Genomic DNA, 26,517 nt, shown 5'->3' with positions numbered 1-26,517 from the left:
GAATACAATGTGGCTGTTATATATGGCTGCAATGCTGATAGGTGACAGTTGGCAAGCATCCCTAAGATTGCCATGACCAAGGTGAGCGGCCCTCTCTCATAGTTAACCTGAATATAGCTTCTCAAGCAGAGATCCATTAGAGTGCATATGTTCCATCCATCGCAAGGAAGTGTATAGTTGACGATCTGAACGCCGTGGCGAATGCCGACTCGACTCGGGCCAAGTTGAATGAGTCTGGGAACTTGGGAGAAAAACGTTAATTGGGCCGAGGGTGGATAAGCCTTGCAGCAGGGTCGGGCTAGAGTCGCCAAGAGATGCCACTGTCGCTTAGAAACAAGGGGTCCAACTTGCTCCGTGTCCTGTTTACCCTTAAGGAAGCGGAAGTTATTTCCGGATCTTCGTTGACGCCCGGTCGATGCGAGCGGGAAAAGTGAGGCGAGCTATCATTGGATATGGACTCTACTGTGTGCATTCAACGGCTACATACAGGTCAAGCCGCGGTCAAGAGAACGCTTGTAGTACCGCCCAGGCGAGTACCCGATATTATTTTTGTTTTATTTTTGATTTATATTTACTTAAAATTTTTGATTCTCAATTCCCTTGTCGTTGCCTTCAGGTTGGAGAATGAAATGAAGAATGCTATGGACATTATACGCATAGATATGGAGCTCAAGCGTAGGTTTCCTTACATTGAATATGCTCCCAATCACTGGAATGCTGGATGGAGCCCCTAGCAATCCTACAGACGGTCAAACGATTGCATGGCTCATCGAGAGAACAGAAATACTACGGACTACGGAGGAAACATTGACACGCAAGATACCTACTAGACTGTCAAGAGGGAACAATAGCCATAAATAAACTTTTGCCACCAGTTTAGCTCTATCGAGGCTTGAACACCTGTCAAGACAAGCCCCCAAGCGTACAGTAGTATGCTTGCCGTACCCAGGACCTTATGTACCTTTTCACGAGGGACAGGACCATAAACAAAAACCCCGTCGTCTGATACATACCACTCCGGGAGAATCTAGCGCGGTGCCATGACTATTTGGTACTATTTGTCTACTATTTTGAACCATTATTCAGATCAGCTGTTTTAGACATGTGCAGCCATCGTTATGTGTCAGGTTCCGCTTGCGGAGAATCTGAGCCGTTTCCACTTTTAAAAGCCCATGTGGAGATCGTACGAATCGTTGCGGCGGAAGCAATTCCAATTGGACAGTCTGCGATGTTTGTGCCGTGGGAAAACATTTCCTTCAACTGCCGGCCATTCAAATTTCGAGTTCTTCGTAACTCTCCTACTTTTAAGCTGTTGGGTTGAGGAACTAAATAATGTCGGGAAGAAACCCTGGAAGTTGGTGGAGGGGAAAAATCAAAAGGAGGGGAAAAATTAAAAAGAAGAACAAAAAACAAAAATAAAAGACAGTCTCCAGAGTCCAAACAAGAAAGAGAGACCAACAGAGACAAAGAAATCCAGAGAAAAGTTCCTCAACTACATTGGGCCCATCGAAGTGGATCATCTACAGGTCATTCATGGATAGATCCACCACCTGAGACCCAACGCCTAGGGTCTGGAACCTCTCATCCTTCCACTAAACAGGGATGTATTTGATTTGGGATGCAGAGCAAAGATCTATCGGGTCGATATGTGGCCTGCACCGATAGATCAACTGTGGCTCTGTGGCTTGGATTTCCACAGTGCTGGGTCCGATGATAGGTATAACACTAATAGACTAATAGCTCGCGGAATATATATAGGTCTGGCCGACCTGATGGCCCCGTCTCAAATTATTTTTGGCTGTGTTTAATTTTAGAGATGAAGTCTCACACCGTCAGCCCAACAAACACACCTACTCATAGACAACACGTAGAAGAATTAAAAAGAATAAATAATATTAAAAATACCGTGACCATAGGAAAAGAGTAGAGACAGCGTACTGCTAAATCCCATATTCTTACCCACCTTTAGGAATACTACTCGTAGCGTTATGAGCCGTTGTCGCAAAGAAGAGTTTAAATATTACGGATATGTCAAAGACTCTGAGATTATTTGAAACGGAGAAGTAGAATTAACTTAAAGCATTACCTTTGATCAATGAAAGGCAAATTGGTATCAAGTAAAGAGAGTTCCCAGGCACTGATACCACGGGAAAGTAAAACATGGAAGATGGATATCAAAGTTTCGCCCTGCAAACGCCATGAAACTATGCATATGTCGATGGCTCAATAGCAATTAAACCCAAAAGCCAGTACGCGCCACGCTATGATGGATGTCTTATTTCAACTGACATCGGATGCCATCGTAAGAACGTTTTTCGTGAAGAGAATCGCGTCGTGGTGGATTGTCAGCTAGGAGACTGATCCGAGGGAGATCTCTGGGACCCTGCTCCTGAGCCTTTTCCAGACTGTCCGTTTGCTAGAGAGGAGTCAGATTACGTGAATACCAACAAAGGCTCTACAACGGAACCATGCGCACCTTTAAGCTGCTCAAGCTGTCTGACAGTATTCTCATGAATCCGAGCCCATTCCGCCTGATACTCCGCAAGGTCGAGGTGTGTTGGCTCTTGAGTTGAAGACGTCGTCCTATTTGTAGGTCGCTTATCCATGACTTCCGTGAGAGAGGCTCCTTGACGCTGGTAAAGCGAGGCGAGGTACTATAGTGAATGAGAGTCGTGAGAGAAGTGTAAGAAAGTACCAAGACCACCGATGAGAAGGTTGACAGCTTCAAATAAAGTTCAAGGGGGAAGGTTAAAAGTAATTTAAGATGCTTCTTTGTTCTGGCTTCAGCTGCAGAAGAATTGAAAGGATAGTAGAAGGCTATTTATCAGTTTATGAACGTCGCATTCTTGACCGTCAGGAGACCGTCTCAGGCCACTTGGTGGGATCCATTGACACCGAAGTGAATCCATCAACCAGATCTGTTTTAATTTTCTTTTTCATTTTTTTTACTTTTTACTTTTTATTTTTTATTTCATTTTTAAATTTCTTGGGCCAAGTGTCTGTCCGTTTGAAATTTAATTACTACTTTTTATTTTATTAGTCTTTTTTGGGCGCTCACTTTTGGTTATGTGGTTAAAGTTACCCCATCGGAGGTGTTCTTTAACAATTCCCTTGCATTCCGTAGGGAGGGTAAAAAAAAAAAGAAAAAAAGGAAAAAAAAAGACAGAGACCCTAGTAAAATGACCCGCTACATTGGAATGAACCCATCAACAAGATGGAACCACTAGAAGTATCCCCGAAACAATGCCCCGTTCGGTCTCCCGATTGGCCGGGGAAGCTATTGAACCCAACAGACACGCTGCTGAACATCAGGATCGCCCTAAGATTCCGTTTTGTGGCTTAAGCCTAGTCTCCCTCAGTGATTTTTGAGGCCATTTCTCCTTTCTTCGGTTGCTGTGTAGCGGACTATCGGAATCCAGACGTCCGGCCCTGATTGGCCTCGTAACTCTCCGATCGTTCACGCGGATGGATCCCCGTCTAGCCTGGAAAAAGTACGTACTTTTGTCCTTCCTCTGATTGAGGGACATCCGGGAATTGGGCACCGATCTGTCATGGGGGTTGGTCCATGGTAATATGTTTGTTATCTTCCTGATGACTATGAACAAGGTTTTCTCTTAGAGACAGAGGAGCAGGGAACATCAAACGCAGGTTAGATGAGAAACCTCCTTTCTGGGCTTAGAAGGCGTCCACAGAAAAAGCAATTGCTGCTCTTCTGGCACGAAAGACAAGTTCTACACCACAGGGGTTCATCCACGAGCATGGCATATTGACTTGCATCTCATTTTCAGCCGCGGTCAATCACTGCATTCTTGCATTTTTCGATCGGAATTCCAACGCATTACTGCAAACGGAAAATGGATGGAATGACGTCAGGAATCATAACTAGTCTCGATACTAGTCTCGTAGCATCGACTATCAGAGTAGTAGTCCCGCAATGGTGGGCTTCGGGGAACCATCACCCACTTCCGCGATCTGGCACGATCCATCAGCTAAAATGGCCCAATGTTTCGCTGCTGCATTAGTGTCCTACAATTTACAAAGAGACGACGGTACATCCCCCTCGTGGTGGGTTACTTTCTTTCGTGTTCCCTCTGCCTTCGACTCCATCGCTCTCCCGCTTGCCTGACTGGGATTAGTTAGGGTTCGGCCCTGAGGAGACCCCCCGATCCCTCCTTCATGGCAGTATAACCTTTCCATGCACAGCCGTAATATCCTCCATGTCCATTTAAACTACACGGAAATGAGTTTATAGTGGAGTCCTGGTTGGCTCGACGATCGCCATTGGTACAGAATCCCATCCTTTTCACCGCCACTTTAACCAACCGATGTCAGCTGGCTTTTCACCGCTATGCCCTCGTACAGGACGTTGGATCCTATCAAGCGCCCTGACGATAGCCGCCCTTTCCGACGGTTTAATATCAGGTACCCAGAGCCTGGAGATCTTCCAGCCGTTCCTATTGCTCGACCTTTGTTGGTGATGCAGGGGATCATATGACAGGCTGCTTGAATCCCAATCATTCATGCTTGTAAGGACATACCATCTCACCGGCAGCATCGTCCAGCAAAGCAGTCTCAGCGTCGCACAAGCAGGCTGAACCGTTACTCGGTTCCTCTCACCGCCACTGATGCTTGCTCCCGATGCGTTCGCATCTTGGCTTTTCTGCGTTTCTTTTGCCTTTGTTTCTCGATCATCAGTGCATGACGACCCCTGGCCGTTATGCCCCCTAGTCACGACAACCTTCCAACCCCACTGCCAACGCTGATTATCGCTGCAATTAATGGTCTATCAAGCATGTCTGTCAGATGATTCACGGGTACTGCATTAAAACACAGCTACAAATCACACGGGCACCTCTAGAGCTCTTCTTCACACTGGACACACGTACGGACCATGCGAAACAATATCCCTGTAGGGCGATGCCAAAAGTACGACTCAACTCTGCTAATCTCACCAGGGTGGATTGCGACGAAAAGATTAATATAAAGCGGCTATTAAGTGTGTCACAAGCGCGGACCAACTTCCGAATATCAATACGACATGACTACATCGCTTCATGGGTATAGGCCCAAATGGATGCCAAATCAGCCGATGTTTCAGCGCATTCCATGGGTGAACCTCAGTCGCGGACAGGCAACCATGACATCAACATTGTAAACACGCCTCTTATATTATATCACGCGTGGCCCATGGATTAGGCAACTGACACTAGCATCATCTATGCCCGACTGTATGCAGACAATCCAGAAGCGTCCTTTTTTCAGGCGGATGCTACGCGGACAGCGCCAGCTCTGAGCTAGTAGTCTGTCTCACTGTACCGCAGACTAAGCCATGCTCCGGGTAGGATTTCTAAACACGGTTACGTCGACATAGCAATGATGTCGCCGGTAATGTGCTATCCAAATGATCAACATGGCTTGTCGTTGCCGTACATATTGCCGGCGATACGCTCCGATATCCCTACGTTATTTACAGCAACAGACTTGACACAGGCTGACAATTTCGGTGGATCCCCGGCCTTGGTTAATCTGGTAACCTTTCTCGACGCAACTAATAAGCATCTGGCATAAGAAAAAAGCCACCCTGCAACTGCGGTGAATCATTTGTATGTTGGCAAAGCGATCATCCGCGGATTGGTGCCAGGCGTATTTTGCTTTCCCGGATCGCGATCTATATAGTCAAGGATTCGATCCTACGAAGGATCGGCCTGCTACGGTGCCTAATCACCCGTAACGGAAATTGAATTGTATCCCGGGTCTTGCAGGCCGTCAAAGCATATGGAGCATTTTTGTAGCTGAAGAACAGCCCTTATCCTGGCTCCCTTGCAGTGATCTGTCTGAAAGCTAGTTTCTGCACTGCATAAGCTCTCGTAGTATCTTTCCGTTGCTGAATTCCAAAAGATGCCAAACAGCACCGACAGGCGGACCACCTGGTCTCTGATGCTGAAGCAAGGAGTAAAGCGGATACGCAACTCGACAGATAGTCTATCCAGTCGACTACCTCGTCACGGCCCCACAAGCTGCTCAGTATCTGTACAGAGTAGTTACTAGCATCATCGCCTCAGTAGGCTCCACTCCCACAATGATTCATCGGCTGTTCTCCGGAGAATTGACGTCATGGCGTGATGGCTATTGGGATACTACTTGGTGGCCTCTAACCAATCCAGGTAAAACGGCCAATTATTGAAGATCGCGTAGACGCACGCCCATTTTATATCGCGTTGTATCGCGCGAGATACGTCTGTTAGGTGGTCAGAAGACTGACCATCACCTTGATCTAACCCCTGACTCAGGTCGCTTCGAGCCATATGCCGGGATTAGCTGGCGATTGTTCTTCTCTGTAGCAGATAACTCTGTATAAGAAAGTACAAATGCCCCGCCGAAGCAAAGCGGGGAACCACCATCGTGAACTAACATGGCACAGACCCATGCAGTCTAGACTGACCCGACTGCCTATTGGTTGTCGTTCTCTGCAACGTCCCAGCCGATAACGTGGGAGTGATTTAGCGTACAATTTAGATAGCCGATTGGATTTGGGACTGCCTCGATACGCTCGTCAACAGTCGACGATCCCTCCCGTTCCCCCGAGACACAACGTATTGGGCTCGGAGGAATATCCTCCGGGAGAAGTAGATGATGGAGAGGAGGAAATGCATATGTCGTTGCATCCACGCTTTGCGGTTGGCCATAGGTCGTGTGGGGACTTGGCTGGTGCTTTTGGATGATTGATGTCATTCAGGGTAGTATGGCCAATGTGACCTTGAGGGCTCAGTACTGACCTCTAGGATAGAAGTGATAGCCCCCTGTTCTACTAGGTGCACATGACGGTACAGATGGCAATAGCACAATGGTGGGAACGACTATTTCCCGGATACTATTATTGTGTGGTAAATAAATTATATTAAAAGACGTATAGGCACGTCATCTGGATAAGAGGAGGATGGAAATATCAGCCAGACTAATCACATATTGACCATTATGAACCATATTAGGAAAAAGGAACACCCCATAGCTCCATCCCAGTAACCTGAAAAACAAGGAAAGAAAAGAAAAAAGGGTAAGAGACACAAAAGTCCCTAGTACAACCTCAAACCAACAACTCCATAGGAATTTTCTCCGTATGCTCCAAACGCTCCCACCAATCCTCTTCAAAAAGCTCCATCTCCTCTGTCCTCTCGATATCCCACCACGGATGCGGGATCATCCTCCTGGGTAACTGCCTGTCGGACGGAATCTCCAAGAGTAAAAGTCCAGCGGGAATATCGCCCTCGTCAGTATTTAGCCGCAAGCGTTCGTCGAGATTCTGCAGCTGCGACGCATGTGAATCGAAAATATTCTTCAGTCGCGATATCCCCTCGGGCGTGCCTTTAATCTCAAACGCAACCTCCTTCAAGTTCGGACACTCAGACAACATCCCCAAAACACCCTCGATGGTAGCTTCCGGGTCGTCCTCCCCGAGCCCAAACTCCTCGAGCACATCCCACTCGAACCCGAGAGTCAAATGATGGATGTGTAACTTGGGGTCGAAGCCCTCGTCTGGATCGCAGTGCCGATCGTTCATGTACACCAGCAGCTCAGCCAGGTATGGCGCATTCCACACCTGGAAGTGGTTCTTCTCATAGTAGGTTTCCAGCGCTTCCTTGGTGACGGCGCTGTCGCGTGTGATGTATTTCTGGCAGAGGAGGATGGCGTCGCCGAGGACGGCGTCCCGGACATCTGTATCCGGCATGATGAGGAAGGTATCCGTTGTCAGGAGCTGGTCGAAGATTTCCTCGCGAAAGATGGGCGGGATGGATAGGAAATGAGCGTAGGAGGAGAACCCGGTGTGCTGTCGGAAGAAATTGTCCAGGCGTAGTCGGAGCTCTTGTTCGAAGTTCAGCATGGTTGCTGATGCAGGTGGACTGCTGAGAGACTTCTGAGAGATTGGTGTCTGCAGTAGGACAAGGGGCGGTGAGCTTCTGTTTGGTGGAATGTCCTTTTTGCTTCTGTGGTTTGGACCGGGTGGTTGTTTCTTACTTATAGCTTTCGGATGCGGTGGTCCCTGGTCTATGTTGGAAGGATTATATCAACGGCATTAAGCTATTTGTCGGTCGTGACAAAAGAGATCGAACTGTCAAGTGAGGGGTAAGCCCAGTGGGGTAAACGAGAGGCGTTTGCTTTGTGCTTTTAATGGCTGCTACGGTGCCGCGGCGCTTAAGAAGGGCGTCAAAACTAGGGTTATCATGCGGAGAGAAACGGTCATGGATGACGGATTCGGAAGGGAAACCGCATGGATATCGATTGACAACCAACCTCTATAACATATCGCGCTAAAAAGGAGGAAAGAAGACGAAGTGATAGGGAGTGTAAGTTCTGTGGTGTCGTACGATAGGATTCCTATCCACTATAATCCGCACTAAACACACCGACCTCGCTGACTATTATTCCCTTGCAATATTACTGCAGCTATAACCACATGCTGTGCGAACAATCTCTCTATGCCAGGTACCTACGCGCTAGAGGTGCAAACAAAGAAGTAGGGGTGCTCACAGGTCTCGGGACAAGACTAGGTATTTCTAAGGACAATGCGCGAGATGGTATAACCAAGGTCAGCTGCGTACATGCTCAAAGACGTGATAATAATATCGCACGAGGTATTTTTAAGCATCGTGGGTACGCTGGCTAGTCGCAAAGCGAGGCGCTGCACCCACATAAATCGGAATACTGTACCCATAGCAAGCTCCATCTTAGCCGCCGGGGAAGCACATCTCGTCTAAAAGCGGGGAAACAACTGGGATCCAACTTTTCGTTTTCGTGCTAAAAGAAAAAGAAAAAGGCTTGCAGCTTGTGGCCCACTTGGGGCGAACTGAATGGCTCGTTTAGCGGCACTACCGTATTCAGCGCTTAGCATGGCCAATCATCAGTTATAAAAGGAACCAAGGGACAGAAGTCCAGGGGTTTAGACCCAATTTAGACACTAATAGGTTCACTATCTCATGTGGAGGAACTGAGCCGATTCCGTTAATAACCCTAAGTGTGGTTCAATCGACTAAAGAACCCTAAGACAATAGTCAGGTGAGCTTCGCCACTCTTGACCAAATGAGTATATCTGTGCATCTCAGCCACTCTATAGTATCTTTGTGGGCAATTAAATATATCTCTCTTTGTGTGTTCTACTCCATATGCAGTTAAAATGGATTAACATCTAGAACCAAATGTGCTTCTTCCGATATGACGAGATCGGGATGATTGACCTCTATCGAACCTCTAATAGACCCGGTAAGCGGGCGCTCAATGCTTTAATGCATTCACTACGACCGATGCTTCGATTTGCATTCAAGAATATCTCAGGATAGCCTATTGTAGAGTCACCGAGTACATATTGGAAGGATTCACACCAGATTCAGGATTTCAACTGAAGGAAGTCTTGCATGGTCATGTGAGCAATATTGCATCTTTCAACAGAAACTATTGATCACTAGTCTAGCGAAAGAAAAGATCCGAATCGGAGCTCCCTAGTGCAATTAAGATATGCCCCACTTGGTTTGCTTATAACGGGATGATGTGTTAAATCAGTTACGGCCGGTGCATCGACAACCGTTCTATGCATATTTCCATTGCCCCCACCTCTACTACTTATGCCCGATGGTAATCTATCGACTGTTGCAGTACTTTTGGTTCTATTCAGGGGCTCTCGCGGAAGTGATATGTCTGGCACACCCATCACATGCAAGGGGTTATGTGGATCGGAGGATCCCCATCTCTATCATCTCCATCATCATCTGCCAAATATGTGACTAGTTTGCCGTTCCATGTTGATCCTCGGTTAATGGTAAAGATACAATATTGACTGCTTCGGCGGCAGTGAAAGTGAAAAGAAGGAGAGATGGTGTCAATATCGAACCTGGATCCAGCCGTCGACCCTTCTGACCGCGTTGCTCTATAATCAAATGATAGCTTGGATATGCTGTATCACCACCAGGGACGAAAAGACTACCACGATTATCAATATATAGGACAATCTTACCACTAGCTTATAGGTCTTATATCTTGCTCTGAATGTATATATCAATATAATGTAATCTCTGAATAATAGAATCTTGGATATCTCCTAGAGCTCGTGAGCTGTATAATGGTTCGTTGACGAAAAACGATATTATCTAGTATTTGGGTGGGATAGACTGCCGGGTGAATTCCAGGTTAAACATTGCTCTGTCAAGCCAGCATAGACGGCGTCTCAATCCGAAGAATCACACCGAACTTAGTCTAATTGACTCCCCTGCCCCAGACAGTCTCACAATTCTGGCTACTATACAAGCCATATCTAGCAGTTCCTTGGAACATAGAAGCATCGTTTCAGGGCCTGTAATGGAAAAACTAAACCGGTCACGGGTCTTTACCATTCGTACAGAGTCCCCATATCTGAGAAATAGCTCAGACAACAATCTATCCCACGTCATAATCTGGTCCACGTTTATGGATATTGCTGGGACCATTTTCACAGCTATTCGATCTTCCGATGTTCTCACCGGCTGCCAGTGCCACTCTACCTCGATTGTCGTCTTGTCACCGTTGTAATTTAGATGGCTGAAGGCAGAAATTCCAGCCGACCGCATGCGACGAATATCTTGTGAAATGCACATTGTATTGAAGACCGAATCGACCTGTCTAGATGGATGTGTTGGATCTGTAAGATATAGTTCAACATATCCAGGATACTTTGACCTCTTCCTAGACTGACAATTCTGGATGGCGTATATGTCATATCCAACTAGGGAGGGGATAAATGACAGGATCGTCTGTATGTAAGATATCTCATCACCTGTTTGCAAGTCTCATATCCGGCCCTGTATACGTGCATTGTAACACAATACCTTGGGAATGGTGTCTTCGATATCCCTCAGGCCTTGTCAGCTGCACAAGAAGTCGTTCGCAGAAACGACACCATACATTGGTTTAGGCGGGACGGACTGCCGGACGAATTTAGGTTGACCGTGGCTCTGTCAAGTCAGCATAGACACTGTCCTGAAGATACAGCGCTACATTTGTGAAACTTGGCTCCTTTAATTGAAGACCAGGCGCGTCCTTTGGCTGACTGAGCATTTGCCATGTTGGACACTGAGCTTGGAGATGTGGACACGAATAAGAAAGAAGAAGAGCAGGTAGACATCTATTTATCCTGGTGCAGGGTTGCTACCTAGAACCGACCATTGAACGTCTACCACACGCCGCCGTGCTCACTTTTACTCACTTACTGACTTGGTTGTGAATCCAATAGTGTGGTAGGTGGACAGTGAAGATATTGAGGGCTCCAGATCATTCTGATCTAGTAAATGTGATTAATATTAGTGATATGACTGCAAACCCAGAGCAATAAATACATGTGAATCTTCGAAAAGCTGGCGACATTCACTTTCATGATATGGTGAAAGAAGGTCAATATAAGCTCATTTCACTCTGTGTAAAGTGTATAAACTATAAGCCTCTTGCAGGCTAAACATGTGGCCGATTAAAATGTTAATGAAGTTATTGATAAGTGACCTCCACCGTTCTTCGCACTGTAATATCCTCTAACCGCTGTTGTCGTTGATTCGATTCCACATCGGCGTTGAGTGCGGGCCGATAGCCCCTATCTTCCAGAGTGGCCCAGGATAACTCATTTGCATCTGTCGGGCTGTGCAAGTGGCCTTCTGAAACGCGCATGATGGACTCGCCAGAGCTGCCCTGGTGTGTCGTGAATGTCGTAAATGTCGTAACGTTTCGGATTGCTGTTCGCCCGCGCAGAGGTGCAGTACGTAGTGGCTCCGGGTAGTTGGAGTATTCTGGGGGTTGTAAATGGAAGACCACACGGATGAGTGGCCACATTAATGGGAGATTGGCGACGTAGACTGCGGTGGATAACTCAGCCGCATACCATCTCTACGGCCAACAGTCAGTATAAAGTCTAATAGGAAGTGTGGGGACTGACCATGAAGACCATGGAACCGAGAGTGCTCAGGCTGTAGTATCGATTTAGAACGGCCATTAAAACCTGAAGATGTCAGGAAGAAAGTAACATGGGAGGTGGGAATACGTACAACAATAAACCCAAGACCAAACACGCCACACACAGCAATTTTCCTATGGCAGTCAGCTCGGAACATAAATGAGCTTGGGGCTACTTACTTTCCCAGGCGGAGCGGGATCGAATGAACAGGGGTAATGGGATGCACAGCATTATCAAGTCAGAAGAAATATTGAAAACTGCGGACACAATCATGTGGTTGAAGTAAGTGGAACATTGGACTAGCCGAAAAATCAGTGAAATTCAAAGGCGTCGGTATTAGCTGGGCGTACAATCGTCGATCACAGCTGGGGACCCTGTTACTAGTCAGTATACTCGACTATTTGGTAGCGATCCAACGACGTACAATATCGTTCAATCGGTCGACACCAGACGGCGCAGAGCAGTATTTCGATCAATATATAGGAGACTCCAACGTATACTGCAAGTATCTGGACCACGATATGCTCGTTCAATAGTCGCCTGGAAGGAGACTATCAGCTCCTTGTTGGCAATGTTTTCAGACCGACGTACGTTAATCGGCTGTAGATTATCAAGAGGCAGCATTTGACTAGCCAGGTTGTCGCAGTGCAGAATTGCTCCATGGCAAAGCACATTTTATTCCCCCATATCAGTAGCTCTTGCGCATGTGGGGTTAAATTCTCAGCATGAACCTCTGGCTGGCTATTGACCCATCCCACTTCATTGATGCTGACCATTGCCCCAGTATACATAATCTATTCAGCAATTAACCTGATGTCTTGCGTTGCTTGTGCTGAGCCTTACCGCAGTAAAGCACATTATGTAGTCATCGATGTGCATTCTCTTCCACGATCCCTTTGCGATCCGTTGCGATATTCTAGCTTCATGAGTATTCGAATTAAATCTCACGGGGTAACGAACAGGCGACACGCAATAATCAATATCCCTATAACGACAGACGTTAGAAGACGGCTAGAATAAATGACAGGCGTTGAACTACCAATGACATATAGAATCCATGTTTCAATGGCGAGATCCCTGGAGAACGTGGTGAAGGATTCTCCCATGATCCTTGCCACGAGCCACGAGCGTTAACATGCACAATATAGCATACCTGTTGGACAAAGCATTCCGAATAAAATAGTATGCTGTGGATATATAGGGGTTTTCTCGGGTCTTCAATGTGCCGTGTTCTTGCCTATCTTTCACTAGATCCAACATTATTTCACGCTACGTAAGAGGCGATAGCAGACTCATTTTAGCCATTAAATGAGCTGCTCGGACTACAGTAACTATTTCCCGAGTCAATCCTTGTCATTTATGGTGTACGCACTAGTTGACCTTTGGCAACGCGTTTCAATTGTGTCGACATTTCCTGGGAGAGTGGGGCGAGAAGCACGGTCATGGCAGGTGTATCCCGAGACTTAGGTTGGTGTGGAGAATCATCCTGCTGAGATCGGCGTCGCACGATATCTTAGCGCGTCGTAAGATAGTTCCTTGTACTGCGTAGTATCTCCTCCTAATCATCATTGAGCAATATTTATACGAGTGTGATATTGTTTATGACTCGATACTAAGTCCGGCAAGGTGCCTGGTGGAAGCACTAGACAGTCCCCATACCAGCCTTAATCAACCAGAACGAGGCGACAGATAGTGGGATCTGGTAATGATCATCGGTCTATGACTCTACACAGTATAGAGCTTAGCATTACCGACGTGTGAATCGCAACGGTTGCCAAGTTTGGTCTTTTATCCGCAGCATATCCTCTAATGGAGCAATGGCCCTATCAAATACGCCTGAACTGTTAGAATCAGCGCACTATGGCGGTTAGAAGATAGAGTCGTTATAACGTATGAATTGTAGACATCATATCTCCAGTTAAAATATTGACTGATGAAATCCCAACTAATCCCAAGACTTTTTTCGTGCTGGGAAGCAAGTTATATCACCATCTTCATTAACGAGATATCCTGTAGTACTCCTGTCAGCAAGCAGTCTTGTATACTGTCGGTAGGTAGTATACCTATAGGGAATGTGGTTTGGGTTACATATGCCCCCGTCACAGGGTTTTGGGTGTTCGTTCGACATGTGCATCGGACATCGTGTCTTCTCACGGCGATGTCGTGAGGTTCTGGTATCAAGGTGCACCCGTAGCAATCACCACGTCGGAAAGCGCCCCCGCTGCGATCATTAGTACTTATACTCTAGTGTTGAATCAAGATAACATACTCCCATTGGCGAACCAAGGCTCCCTTTGCCTTGTCGTAACCAAGGCAATAGTTGAGATCTATACATGAGTTTCTGCTGATTCTACCGTTGAATTTCACGCAGTCGGCGCAAAACACAGGTGCCGATGGATGGTGATTTGCCATCGAATACTCTTTAAGATAGGCGTTGGTGCATTTTTCCACGTAATCGACACGCCTGCCGTCCCAAGTTAACGGCCTGGGGTCGCGTTGAGGTGGCACCTGCTGTGCAGGCTGCCTATTCTCCGCGGGTCTCGATTGCTTTTGAGGACGCCGCCCAGGTCTGTTGTTAGGTCGGGTTAGCCTTTCCGGTGGTCCTTGTTCCACGGAAAGACTTCCGCCCTGACTGAATGCCCAGCCACATAGATATATTGCGATAATGACGATCCAAAGTCGACGCATCTCGGCTCTATGGGCAGATAGGTCTGTTCTCGTAGAACGCTGGCTGAGGAGGAGGTTCTGTGCAAGTAAATATCTCTTCCATCGGGATCCACTATGCTTACTCGCGGTTGACTCCTTCGGGTTGTGTGCTCTGTGACAGGTGCGCCTGCATCCTTTAATTGCTATCATGTAGGCCCTTTCTTTGTGATGTCTTTGTTTAACGGGGTCGGGCAACAGCCCAGAGACTGGTGGCTGTTCTCGGCAAGTGGAGGCGCATTCGGGCAAATAACTCAGTATGGCCATGCTTCCCAACTATAAAAAAAAGGCTTGGAGTCAGTGGAAGAGGGTAAAATTACCTGCGTATCTCTTTTGGAAGGCAAATTAGCAGCCCGCAAATTAATCCGTCGAAGTGAGGCTGTCGCCACCAGAGTTATCACTGACAATTAGCCAAGTTGTGACATTAGGAGAGTTATCCCCCTAAACTCTATCAAGGAGGACGGTGGACAAGACGCCCGAGACCAAGGTTTTACTCAAGCAGTCGCTTTATACACCCATTTCCTGAGTTAGAAGCTGAACAGGTTTGGACGCAGTAATTGAGCGCTTTGCACGGCACGCGGATCATTGCTGGCGGGATCGTCCAGGCACAGACCCACAGCGCAGCATCTGGGAACCAGCGTGCCGATCCAGGATTCAAGGAACTTATCTTGGGCTGCAGGGGCTTTATCAAGACCAGGATTCTCTTAATGAATCAAGAAGGTATCAGTACACTAGGCCTGAAGAAACTTGAATACAAGTACTGGGTACGTAAAAAAAATGCCTACTCAATTCTGAGCCAAGGGCAATTTAGGCTTGCTAGCATCAATCCATACAACATGGGACGCTCATAAGATTAAAGTATTTCTTACAACGGTGCGTGATGTTTAGAGACATGCTAGACATTGTGTGATCTCCGAGAAGCTAGTCCACAAGGTCTTGTTTCGACCATAAGAGAAATGGCTTGGCTATAGCTCCGTGAGGAATATGGGCCTGGGTAACTAGCTATCCATTCTTATTAACGCAGAATTCTGGTTTCAGTTCTATATCAAGTATTCTGGTAAGGGCTGGAAAGCTGAGAGGTTCAAGAAGTGCCTATCTTAGGCTACAATGTGGGTGTTTCCTAGTCGACATGGGCCGGTGCCTCGATACTGTTTACAGATGCTGGGATACGGTGTAGATTGGTAAACTGAGAGACATCAAGAAGTGGATACTTCAGATCTAACCCTACACAATACCATTCTGCAGATCACCTGCAATAGTAGAGATGTCTCCCTGTTGATGCCGGTAAACCGAGGCAGTAGTCACGGAAAACGAGGTGGTTCCCCGAAGATATCTACAATGAAAATTCGATAATAAGTTGTACTTATGATATTGGCCGACTCCTGGTACCAGAATGCAAATAGCCAGAGCTTATATGTGATTAGGTACTGTAGAAATGGTTATGTCAATAATATATGCAGAGAAATTAGCTTAGATGTCCATATTTGTGCGAAAGGAACACTTTAGTTATGATTCTGTTTTCGTCTCCTTGCCCACTCTACAACGACACCACCTTCACCAAACAGAAACTGTAACCACTGATATGCGGAAGGACTGTTTAGACGTCAATAAAAAATTCAAGTGCCAGCGGTATTCCTATGACTAGCGCAAGCACCTGATAGAAACAATTCGTGAACCTGTGCGAGGGAAATAAATAAGCGATCACTTGCAGACAGTTCCCCACAAGTATCCCGCAACCGGCCGTAAGCTGCAACTCGGGGTTAAGCTATCTTGCTTACGGCCGCCTAGTTGCGCTTCTCGAAGGAATACTTCAGCTTGGGCGAGTTTGCGGCTTGCAAAGATGATGGACATGAATGTTTAAATACGAGCTTGTGGACGCCTTAATAAATCGGGCGGTTTCACACAGTGTCCCAGTTCAAACACTCATCGGGCTGAGGGCTGACTCGCTGCTTATGGGAATTACTTGGTGTAGGAGTAGTTATCGATAGCAGGATTGAGTGTCTTCAGTGTTCCGGGCAGATATGAGTAAGATTCAGATAGAATATCACTTCTGCTGCCTGCGAGTCGATTAGATTGGTGCCTGTGGTCTGAGTCACGAGAGGCCCAGAGCCCTGGTCAAGTACAACGTTGTTGCCTCAACTCAAAATCAATGACACCATCAGCTTCGATTGCTTTCGGGACCCACCCGAAGGGTATGGCTTACTGTGACAAGCATATGCAGGCCAGGAGCTATCTTCGCTTGGGGCTAGTCTGACCGAACGACGCCGACTGATCCGGGCCTCCCGACGGAATTTCTCCACATATTCTGGAAGGCTTGTACACAATCTCACTCCGCTGCCCTCCCATTGGCGCAACTAGCTGTTCTAATCGTTTTTCGTGGCTGTGAACACAACAGTACCTAGTAAACAAATATCAGTACTTAAGCAGCGCTTTTCCCATAGTTTTTGTACTCCCTTTTACCGTCTTCCCATCCCACCCGGCACGCCATGCTCTCCCCAGTCCGTCTGCTCCCTCTTATTGGGAGTCTCCTCCCTATAGTCTCTGGGCTGCCTACCACCAGCCCATCGCCTGTAGTTCTTCCTCCCAGTGTAGACCCTTTCTACAGCGCCCCCCATGGCTACGAGAGCACCCGTCCCGGCGCCATCCTGCGCCTACGCCCCGCTCCGGGCAATCTGACTGCGTCGGTCGGTAATGCTTCTGCAGCATACAACATCGTCTACCGCACCACAGACAGCCAATATCGCCCTTCATGGGCCGTGACTACCGTCTTCGTTCCCTCCAACCCTCGCCCCGGCAACTCTTCTCTTCTCTCCTACCAAATCGCATATGACTCCCACAGCATTAACGCCAGCCCCAGCTATGCCATGTACACCTCGCCTCCCATCGACATCTCCCTCGCGCTGAGCCAGCTGGTACGTCAATGTCCCGGACTACGAAGGTCCCCTCGCTTCCTTCACCGCAGGTGTCCAATCGGGCCACGCGACACTCGACTCCATCCGCAGCATTATCCACTCCAACACCACCGCCTTCAACATTAAAGCTTCGTCCTCCCGCACAGCTCTATGGGGATACTCCGGCGGCGCCCTCGCCAGCGAATGGGCCACCGAGTTACAGGGACAATACGCGCCCGAGCTCTCTCTTGCCGGTGCAGCTCTCGGCGGACTCACACCCAACATCACGAACGTGATGAACACCGTGACAGGGAACATCAACGCGGGACTCATCCCAGAAGCCGTCCTCGGCCTGGCCAGTCAATACCCCGCCACCTACGAGTACTTGGTCAGCCAGCTCAAGCCAGAGGGAAAGCACAACCGCACGACCTTCCTCCTATCGCAGAACATGACTCTCGCACAGGCGGAGGCGTCCTTCGCCGGGCAGGATGTCTACGAGTATTTCGTTAACGGCAGTGACACCTTCAAGGCCCCTGTTGTGCAGTATGCGCTGAACAGGGACGGGTACATGGGCTACCATGGCGTGCCGCAGACCCCTATCTATGCGTACAAGGCGACCCATGATGAGGTCAGCCCTGTCGGCGATACCGATGCGTTGTTGGAAAGGTACTGCGGTGTCGGCGTGAATATCCTCTATGAGCGCAATACCATCGGCGGGCATTCTGCGGAGGGTATCAATGGCCATGCGAGGGCGCTGCAGTTCCTTGCCGCCGTCTTGGATGGGTCCTATGCTAGTGTGTACCAGACTAGGGGATGCACGTTCAGGGATGTTGCGGTGAATATCACTGATTCGGCGCTGTGAAGCGGTCGGGTTGGTGTCTACGAGTGATGTTTGTATGGATGTATAGTATTTTTATCCCAGGGTGAAGATTAGCATATGGTGCATCATGCATATATATATATATGGAGTTAGAGATTTGCATACAATGAATTTCGAAAAAGCAAGTTACTATTTATTCATTAGAATGCAAGTCGCACAATCGTATTACGTACCTCTTAGTTCTTCTCCATATACTATTTCAACACTCTAGTATCTCTTCTATATCTACCTTGTTTTACTGTATATCATGTTTTCGTACATGGTTCGGATGATTACCTACTCCGACCCCGGTATCGTTTTACCTAATTTTCTCATAACATCCACACATCGTAGGCGGTAAGGGATCTTCACGATGAACTACTAGTACCAATGCGTCAAATTGCCCGTCTTTTATTGGGCCCGTAAGCGGGAAAAAAATGTTTGCCTGAACTTCATCCGGAAGGGCAAAACAAGTCACACGAGGTGATCATTGCTTAATTGATGGCGGGATTTGGAATGTTAGTTATCTGTCATGGAGTTTGAGTTGGCAGTGGGCATGCTCTGAACTTGCAGGAGGGAGTTCGTGTCAACTACATTATGTATTTATTTCTGATTGTATAGTATAGTATTGATCCAATGAATAATCAATCTAGTCGTCATATGTCGTTCATAGCAAACCCTGAATACCGAAGAGAAAACAGCTCCAAAGGGTCCATTATGTCATCGCTAAAGAAAAGAAAAAGAGATGTAAAAGAAACTGAACACTCATGGCCCGCCTAATGTCTCAAGGCGACCTTGGTTCCATTTCTCGAACACAATGTCAAGGTCAGGTTCTCCTCCCACGGGCCCGGATCGCGACTTTCGAGAACAGAGAACTGCTGCGCAAGACGCACAGTGACGTAGCCGGCCTCAGTCAGTGCATACTGTTGGCCGACGCAGATACGGGGCCCGCCGTTGAAGGGCAGGTACTCCCATGACGGTCGCAGATCGGCCCAGCGCTCGGGGCGGTACTCGCTCGCATCGGGGCCATAGAAGTCTTCGCGGCGGTGCATAGAGTACACGCTGTAGGCAACGATGGAGCCCTTGGGGACGAACACGGGCGCTGTGCCGTCCGGGCCGCCGCCGACAGGAAGGACCGTATCGTTGACAGCAAAGCGGGCGTGGAGGGGACGACGGGGTGGAGACGTAGGGCTGATTGGTTAGCTGATGAAAGAATATGAAAAGGGTGGTCGGTCAGGATACTTACATTCGTTCATGCAGTACTTGAGATACGTCAGATTGCGCAATTGTTCATAAGTCGGGGCGCGACCTTCCAATGAGGCGACCTCCTCGCGCAGCTTGTTCCAGACGTGGGGGTGCTTCGCCAGCATGAAAAACATGTTGCTCAACAGCGATGCCGTAGTATCCCGACCTGCGAGAAGCACATTCATCAACTCGTCCCGGATGCGCTTACGATCGCCGGTTTGGTGCGCCAACCCTTGCAAAAACAGATACCGCTGCTTCTTGTCGTCCTCGGCCGCGGCTTTTTCCTCGTCGTAGTTGGCACGGTACTTCAACGCCTTTTCCACAAACTGTTCGACCAACTCGTGACACACCTGATTGCAGTGTTCCGCCTTGGAGTCTCGGAAGAAGTGTCGCAGTGGGCCCAAGCGTGTATTTTTGGCAATTGCATCCTGCGCATAATTGAATGAACTGGCGAAATCGTTCTCGTCCAGTTTCACACCCGAAATGCGTTTCTTGAGGGACTGGACGCTGTGTCCGAACAGGAATTCCGTAGCCGAATCGATCGTGTAACAGAAGAACAGGTCCTGCAGGTCGACCGTGGTGCCGTCGGTCGGGATCAAAGTGAGCAGATCGGCCATGAGCTCCTCGAAGATATCCAAATGCGCGACTTGATCCTTGACGAAATTCGGACGGATCATCGCGCGCGACTGGGCCCAGTGGTCGCCGTCCGTCGTGAAAATGCCATGGCCGAGCAAGGGGCCGAATGCGTGGATCCGATTGCCGAGTCCGTAGTCCTTGAATTTCAGGGACAAGACCGTTTTGATGTTCTGGGGTTCACACGTGACAATGATGGGGGTCCGCAGACGTCTGGCGCGAAAGGTGTTTCCAAACTCTTGGAAGCGAGACCGCGAGCGTTCGAGGATGACGTGTTTCTTGGCGGCATCCAGGTTGTTGTGAATGCTGTCGAGTCCCAGGAATGGGTCTTTGTTGACTTGACAACGGACCGGTTGGCAGTTGTTCGCGCGGGCCATGCGATATTGGTGGTATTTCCGCTGGAGGGCAGTCACCGTATAGAGGAGGAACACCACGGCGCCTGCAAGCAGGGCTACCGGGTAGTGAGACGAATTCAAGATCATGGTGGTTGAGTCGTCGCGAGGAAAAGAAGGCGAGTGTGGACCAGGGTGGTGGGGGAAGCTTTTATATATACTTTCGATGCCGACAAAGGAACAAGGGCAAGGACCCGCACCTGACAATGAGTGTAACCTTCACAGGAGTATTTGCCGAACCTCAACCATAGAGAGCTTCAGCTTTAGAAATTAGCTCGGTGGACACGTCTGGGGGGCCCGCACGCGATGAGGAAAACCGACAGGGCCGAGGCTTACGAACGGCAGATCTGGTCCTTTCGCAAGGTTTACCAAATGGGAATAGCCTTAGCTTCTACCAAGTTTTGTGAATAATCACGGATGAACCGAACTGAAACAATTAACAATTCTCCCGCGGCCCTTTTATTGGTTACGAGGTATAACACCGTAGTCGGGTGTCAGGTGGTATGACCTCAAAAATTCTATAATACCGGTTCGATCTAAATCAAACTAGCAGCAATATACATAGAGAAGGCGATAGATAACTGACGTTTTTAGGAGAGAAAATGTTGAATAATCATTACTCATCGAGTACATGTGAGTCCGACGAAGACGCGGATCGGTCGTATTCTAAGCAGTTTCGCGTTAGACTGCGAAGGTTTAAGCCTTTTGCCTCAGGCCTGAAGGTTGGAGGTGCACCGCCTCTCGGTCTGACCGTCATGGCGGGCGCCACAGCTCTCAAGCATTACCCAATCTAGTCTAGGGGGATCATGCCCGGTATTCTCCCTGCCTGACCCTCTCCACCAAACCCCTCAACACTCCGCCTAACCACTCAAAATCCTTGGCCTCCAGATATACTTGAGCACTCAGACGCGTCCACAACCAATCACCGTGTTGGAAAACCGGAACAAAGGTGTCAAACTCATCTTTTAAAGTCACCTGGAGGAAATGCACCACCTTGCTGACATCTGCAGCAGCCACCATAGGAGAAGGTGACGACAACGTTCCATTCTCCTGTCCACTGACGGCGATCGGTAATCGGACTGTAGACATTCCGCACCGACGGAGCTGGCTCCTTTCCCCGGGCCGGAGATCGGGCTCCTGCAGGACGTCCGTGCCGAGTGCAGCTGCAACAATGTCACCGCCTTGGATCGCGAGCTCCTCCAGGTATTTGAAGATAGCGTCATGTCCGCCGCATACGTCAGTGCGGAAGCGTACGGCCTCGGGGACCGTCAGATAAGCCGCATCATCGCTCGTAGCTACAAACTGGAAAAGCTCTTCAAAAGCGGACCGTTGGCTCCCTACCGGCGTCAGAATATTCGGCTTGTCCGCCGCGGATGACGTGGGATCCGCAATAAAGCCCCAGGATGTGGGGAGTGTCGTGCGGATCAGATGTTGATGGCGCACAGGAACGTAAAGAGCCGCACAACCACGGGGGACGTAGAGCCATCTATACAACACCATTAGTTTCGTTGAGAACGACCCCGAGGGCCAGTGGAGCTGTACTTGTGCAGATTACTTGTGAAAAAATCCGGTTGTAGCTCCTTCAGGTCCAACGGAATATGCCCGATTCCATGAGCGCCATCAACGACACTGAAAATTCCTTCGTCCTTGCAGACTCTGGTCAATTCCTCAAAAGGAAACCTCATACCCGGAAGACTAGTCACGGTATCATATACCGCCACTTTCACGTTTAATCCTTCCGATCGAGCTTGTTCCACAACATCTCTGAACTTCTGCACAAGAGTCTGGTGGCTGATAGGGCAAGTATAGTCCACTTTTCTTGCCTGGAGCGGGGTGGTTTCGGTCAACGAGGTGATCATCTTCTCAATGGCCCCGTAAATGGTCGCAAAGTATATAATCACATCTCCCTCTTTATAGCTGAGATTTCGGAGGATGGTGTTCACTCCGGTTGTGGCATTCTTGACGAACACCACTTCTTGTACAGGGACGTTGAGAATCTTCGCAGTTGCCAGACGTGACTCATCCAGCAGTTCACCCTGGGTGTAGCGGATGAAAGCATCTGGCCTCGCTTCGAGTTCGTCCTGGTACTTCCGAAGCGCATGTTTTACCTGGGCTGGATATGTACCGAAAGATCCTGGCGAACAGTGTAAGCATTAGATACCAATCCGCAAAGCAAGAAGGAAAGAAGCACAAAATGAGACAAAACATTTCGGGACGTGTGCAGGTACTCCGATATATATAACTCAAGGTTCTGGCGTTATATGATGCACATACCATGGTTGAGATTCTTATATTTGGGATCCAACAGAAAGTGCTTCAACATAGGTGCTCCATATGGAGTTAGTTCGTACGAAGGAGATGCCATTTTGCTTGCTCGGTTGAGTAATCCGGGTCTATGCAACTGAAACTATAGATGATGACTGCAGATCAATAACGTGGGTAATACGCCAAATACTTAAAATACTTACCAGGGTCGATAAGGATGGAGATTGAAAGAAAGTCATTTCACCGAGCTTGCCCCGCCAATGAAAACCAGTCGGATGGTCGGTAACAAACCCCACTTTTCACGCCCTTATCATGACCATCGGGTTCTCGTCCCGATCACTTGTTGTGTTGTTCACGGCTGGTCTGTGCACATGACCCCAGGGTCTTCAATCTGGTTCCCATTGACCATTTGGAGACTGCTTTTTGCAAGCTCCGCCGAGTACTCGTGCGCATCTCATCTCCGTACGCTCGTGGATCCTCTCTACACAGCGAGTGTTATCATTCTATCCAGCCTACTGACTGAAAATGGAACTAGAGACCTGGCATTCAGCGAGACAGGAAGACCCAACCAGGTCGAGTCTCTTAACTGACGAACCGCACAATGAAGTTCAACTACCCCGCGTAGATGGTGGAAAAGATGCATGGTTGTTCTTGGCGGCAGGCTTCATGATGGAGGCCCTTGTTTGGGGTATGTCGTTCAAACATTTCCATTTGGATGATCACCATCTCACGGCTCGCTCAGGTTTCTCATTTGCCTACGGCATCTTCCAGGACTTTTATACCACGCATGAGCCTTTCAAAAGCTCAGGGAACCCCGCCGTGATTGGAACATGCATGATGGTGCGCTAATGGCTTTCTCGCTGAACGACTGTTGAGGTGGCATAGCCTAACTATATCTTAGGGTGTAAACTACATGATCTCTCCTTTGACTTTTGCCCTTCTACAGGGATTTCCCGTTCTTAAGCGGTGGTGCTCTCCTGTCGGGCTTCTCATTATGTGCCTGGCTCTCGTTCTGAGTTCTTTCGCGACTAACACCACTCACCTTATTCTAACTCAAGGCATCGCCTGCGGGATTGGAGGCAACCTTGCCTATTCGCCCATGATTATCTTCATGAATGAATGGTTTGTGCACAAAAGAGGCCTTGCCTTTGGAACCATGTGGGTAGGGACTCCTTTAGTACCCTCAAATTGCCAATTATCGTTATCACGCTAACTATTCCACGTATAGGCCGGAACGGGTGTGTCTGGTGTGGTCCTTCCGCTGGTGCTTCAATGGCTTCTGAATGCTTATGGTCACAAAACTACCCTTCGAATCTGGGCCGTGGCTCTATTTTTGTTAGCTGCTCCGCTGCTCTATTATGTGAAGCCTCGCCTGCCCATTTCGCGTGCGTCCAGCGTCCGAGCGTTTGACTTGAGCTTCCTCTGGTCGCATACTTTCCTCATCTTCCAAATGGGTAATATCGTCGAAGCCCTAGGATATTTCTTGCCGACAATTTACTTGCCCACCATCGCACGCACTCTGGGTGCCAGTACTATCCTGGCGTCTTTGACCGTCATCTTATGCAACCTTGCATCGGTTTTTGGGTGCATCGCCATGGGCCATCTGGTTGATAGGTACCATGCGACTACCTGTATCCTCGTGTCAACCATAGGTAGCACACTTGCTGTGTTTCTCCTCTGGGGATTTTCCGTCTCGCTGGCGCCCCTCTACGTATTCTGCGTTGTCTATGGCCTTTTCGCTGGATCGTTCACCTCAACCTGGCCGGCCATCATGAACGAGGTGGTGAAGAAGAGTCAGTTGGCGGATCCCTCGATTGTCTTCAGTTTCTTGGCAACTGGCAGAGGAATCGGAAACGTTGTCAGCGGACCGTTGAGTGACGCCCTGATCAAAGGCTCATGGAGTTATGACCCTTCAGCCTTTGCCTATGGCACCACTTATGGCACCCTCATTATCTTCACGGGTATAACTGCGCTGTTTGGTGGATTAAGTATCCTTGGAAGACCCTTAAAACTGATCTAAGCTCAAAATTGACAAGTCCGGCACCAGGCTTCATGCGGTCTACGGGACACCCTGATCTGTCAGTATTCGTATCATGCTTAGAGATACTTCACGATGTGGAGTATCAATGATGTGCCTGCCATTGCATTAAGCCCAGAAGATAGAACCGGCATTCACTTCCACCCTTGACGGAATGGACAAAAGGAAAGGAAAAGCAAATTTTAGTATTAGGGAAGAGGTTTTTATGACATCTATCACATCCACAAAGTAAGCCCACTAAATATATGGTAACAGCCCCTTCCTCGCACAATGGAGTCTCGGCTATCATCCGGACTTGGCTTAAAAAGTTATGCATTAAACGCGTTGTTCATACAAAAGTTTTCCCATTAATCCAAAAAGTCAATTTATCTAACTAACAACCCAATCAATTGAATTCTGATGTAGGACCAACGACTTCTAACTTGATATCTCAAACCTTCCCTCCACTGGCCACGCTTAGCACGGTCCTCCATTCAATCTCATCCGGTGTATCGGCGTGGATGGATAACTTGACATCAAGAGCGCTCCGCAGCTGCTCCTTGGTGCTCGCGTAAAGCATACACAGCTATATTTTCTGCTCAGGCTTGGCCCGAATGTGCAAATCAATGAAGGGGAAGTGAACTTACTTTCAGCGGCGTGCTAGCAGGCACCCAGCTTATAAAAACTGTCTTGCACCGCTTGCCATCTTCTCCAAGGTCATATTCAACATCATACACCGCATAGCGTGGGGCAGGGTTGCCACGGCTATCCACAGCGGAGCTGAGTTTCTGGCGGAAGGCCTCGAAATCCTTTTCTGCAGATGATTCTTCTACTACAACCGCTGTTTGGTCGTCTGAGATCCGGTAGATCACGAACGTTGGCTTTTTTGTCCCTCTTCCGGAACGGAGTTGGCTGTAGGCGGTGATGCATTCATCCGCTATAGAAACGCTATTGGCAGTATAGTTAGTCAGGATGAGAGGAATGTGGAACGTCTTAACGAGTGTTGGTGAATATAGGAGCATACCCTGATGGCATCTACAGCCAGACTTTGGTGAGCGTAACTCTTCAAAGAGGAGGAGGACGATACATACCGACATGTTGATAGCTAAAGACTGAGATGGAGAAATTACTGTTAAAGAACCTGAACGTAATCTACTGAAGTCGACATTGATTTTCACTTTATATGATGGTTCCATTAGGCTGCTTAATTCAATAGAAAGTGAATGCCTAAGGATGATCGCCCTGATTTGCTCGGCGGATACCCGGGGCCGCGCAATCCGGGACGCCGAGCAGGTATCACGAACATGAACCCTAACTCATCCTGAGAGCGACACGCAATCAACCCTACCAAGATTCTGTTGCCTGGAAATATTGTTGCGTATTCACATTTATCTACATGGAGAATTAATGATGCTATCCTGCATATTTAAGCTGCCTAAAATACACCCCTTAGGCAATGATGTTATTTTATCTATAAGTACGCTGCACGTTCTCGCCCTCGTTTGCCAATAACTTCGTATCATGCGCTACCTCTGATCCAAGAATTTTAT

The 26,517-nt window shown here is 48.3% G+C and overlaps 8 protein-coding genes across 8 annotated transcripts; 2 read left to right on the top strand and 6 right to left on the bottom strand.

Annotated features, from left to right (window-relative positions):
• Positions 1 to 2,345: 2,345 nt before the first annotated feature.
• ANOM_000795 (uncharacterized protein) lies at positions 2,346 to 2,606 on the bottom strand (the record flags this gene model as incomplete). The annotated part of the gene is made up of 2 exons (XM_015546053.1): positions 2,346 to 2,416; positions 2,477 to 2,606. 2 exons carry the CDS (start codon positions 2,604 to 2,606, stop codon positions 2,346 to 2,348), a joined length of 201 nt encoding a protein of 66 aa, XP_015411991.1.
• Positions 2,607 to 7,084: 4,478 nt separating this feature from the next.
• Positions 7,085 to 7,879, bottom strand: ANOM_000794 (uncharacterized protein; the record flags this gene model as incomplete). Its single annotated transcript, XM_015546052.1, has 1 exon — positions 7,085 to 7,879. The coding sequence occupies one exon, from the start codon at positions 7,877 to 7,879 to the stop codon at positions 7,085 to 7,087; it is 795 nt and encodes a 264-aa protein (XP_015411992.1).
• Positions 7,880 to 11,502: 3,623 nt separating this feature from the next.
• On the bottom strand, positions 11,503 to 12,820 carry ANOM_000793 (uncharacterized protein; the record flags this gene model as incomplete). The annotated part of the gene is made up of 8 exons (XM_015546051.1): positions 11,503 to 11,895; positions 11,945 to 11,975; positions 12,054 to 12,096; positions 12,142 to 12,261; positions 12,313 to 12,336; positions 12,387 to 12,502; positions 12,554 to 12,756; positions 12,806 to 12,820. The coding sequence occupies 8 exons, from the start codon at positions 12,818 to 12,820 to the stop codon at positions 11,503 to 11,505; spliced, it is 945 nt and encodes a 314-aa protein (XP_015411993.1).
• A 4,331-nt stretch (positions 12,821 to 17,151) lies between these two features.
• Positions 17,152 to 18,418, top strand: ANOM_000792 (lipase 1 precursor; the record flags this gene model as incomplete). The annotated part of the gene is made up of 2 exons (XM_015546050.1): positions 17,152 to 17,531; positions 17,575 to 18,418. The coding sequence occupies 2 exons, from the start codon at positions 17,152 to 17,154 to the stop codon at positions 18,416 to 18,418; spliced, it is 1,224 nt and encodes a 407-aa protein (XP_015411994.1).
• Positions 18,419 to 19,075: 657 nt separating this feature from the next.
• On the bottom strand, positions 19,076 to 20,775 carry ANOM_000791 (cytochrome P450; the record flags this gene model as incomplete). The annotated part of the gene is made up of 2 exons (XM_015546049.1): positions 19,076 to 19,606; positions 19,658 to 20,775. The coding sequence occupies 2 exons, from the start codon at positions 20,773 to 20,775 to the stop codon at positions 19,192 to 19,194; spliced, it is 1,533 nt and encodes a 510-aa protein (XP_015411995.1). The 3' UTR covers positions 19,076 to 19,191.
• A 714-nt stretch (positions 20,776 to 21,489) lies between these two features.
• ANOM_000790 (putative cysteine desulfurylase) lies at positions 21,490 to 23,050 on the bottom strand (the record flags this gene model as incomplete). The annotated part of the gene is made up of 3 exons (XM_015546048.1): positions 21,490 to 22,171; positions 22,228 to 22,819; positions 22,960 to 23,050. The coding sequence occupies 3 exons, from the start codon at positions 23,048 to 23,050 to the stop codon at positions 21,490 to 21,492; spliced, it is 1,365 nt and encodes a 454-aa protein (XP_015411996.1).
• Positions 23,051 to 23,475: 425 nt separating this feature from the next.
• Positions 23,476 to 24,970, top strand: ANOM_000789 (putative MFS monocarboxylate transporter; the record flags this gene model as incomplete). The annotated part of the gene is made up of 4 exons (XM_015546047.1): positions 23,476 to 23,638; positions 23,693 to 23,790; positions 23,852 to 24,112; positions 24,179 to 24,970. The coding sequence occupies 4 exons, from the start codon at positions 23,476 to 23,478 to the stop codon at positions 24,968 to 24,970; spliced, it is 1,314 nt and encodes a 437-aa protein (XP_015411928.1).
• A 448-nt stretch (positions 24,971 to 25,418) lies between these two features.
• Positions 25,419 to 26,163, bottom strand: ANOM_000788 (actin-binding ADF family protein; the record flags this gene model as incomplete). Its single annotated transcript, XM_015546046.1, has 2 exons — positions 25,419 to 25,553; positions 25,615 to 26,163. 2 exons carry the CDS (start codon positions 26,161 to 26,163, stop codon positions 25,419 to 25,421), a joined length of 684 nt encoding a protein of 227 aa, XP_015411927.1.
• Positions 26,164 to 26,517: the final 354 nt, after the last annotated feature.

Source organism: Aspergillus nomiae (assembly GCF_001204775.2).
Source record: "Aspergillus nomiae NRRL 13137 chromosome Unknown contig00006, whole genome shotgun sequence".
Taxonomy (NCBI): Eukaryota; Fungi; Ascomycota; class Eurotiomycetes; order Eurotiales; family Aspergillaceae; genus Aspergillus; species Aspergillus nomiae.
This window is presented reverse-complemented; position numbering and strand designations above follow the sequence as displayed.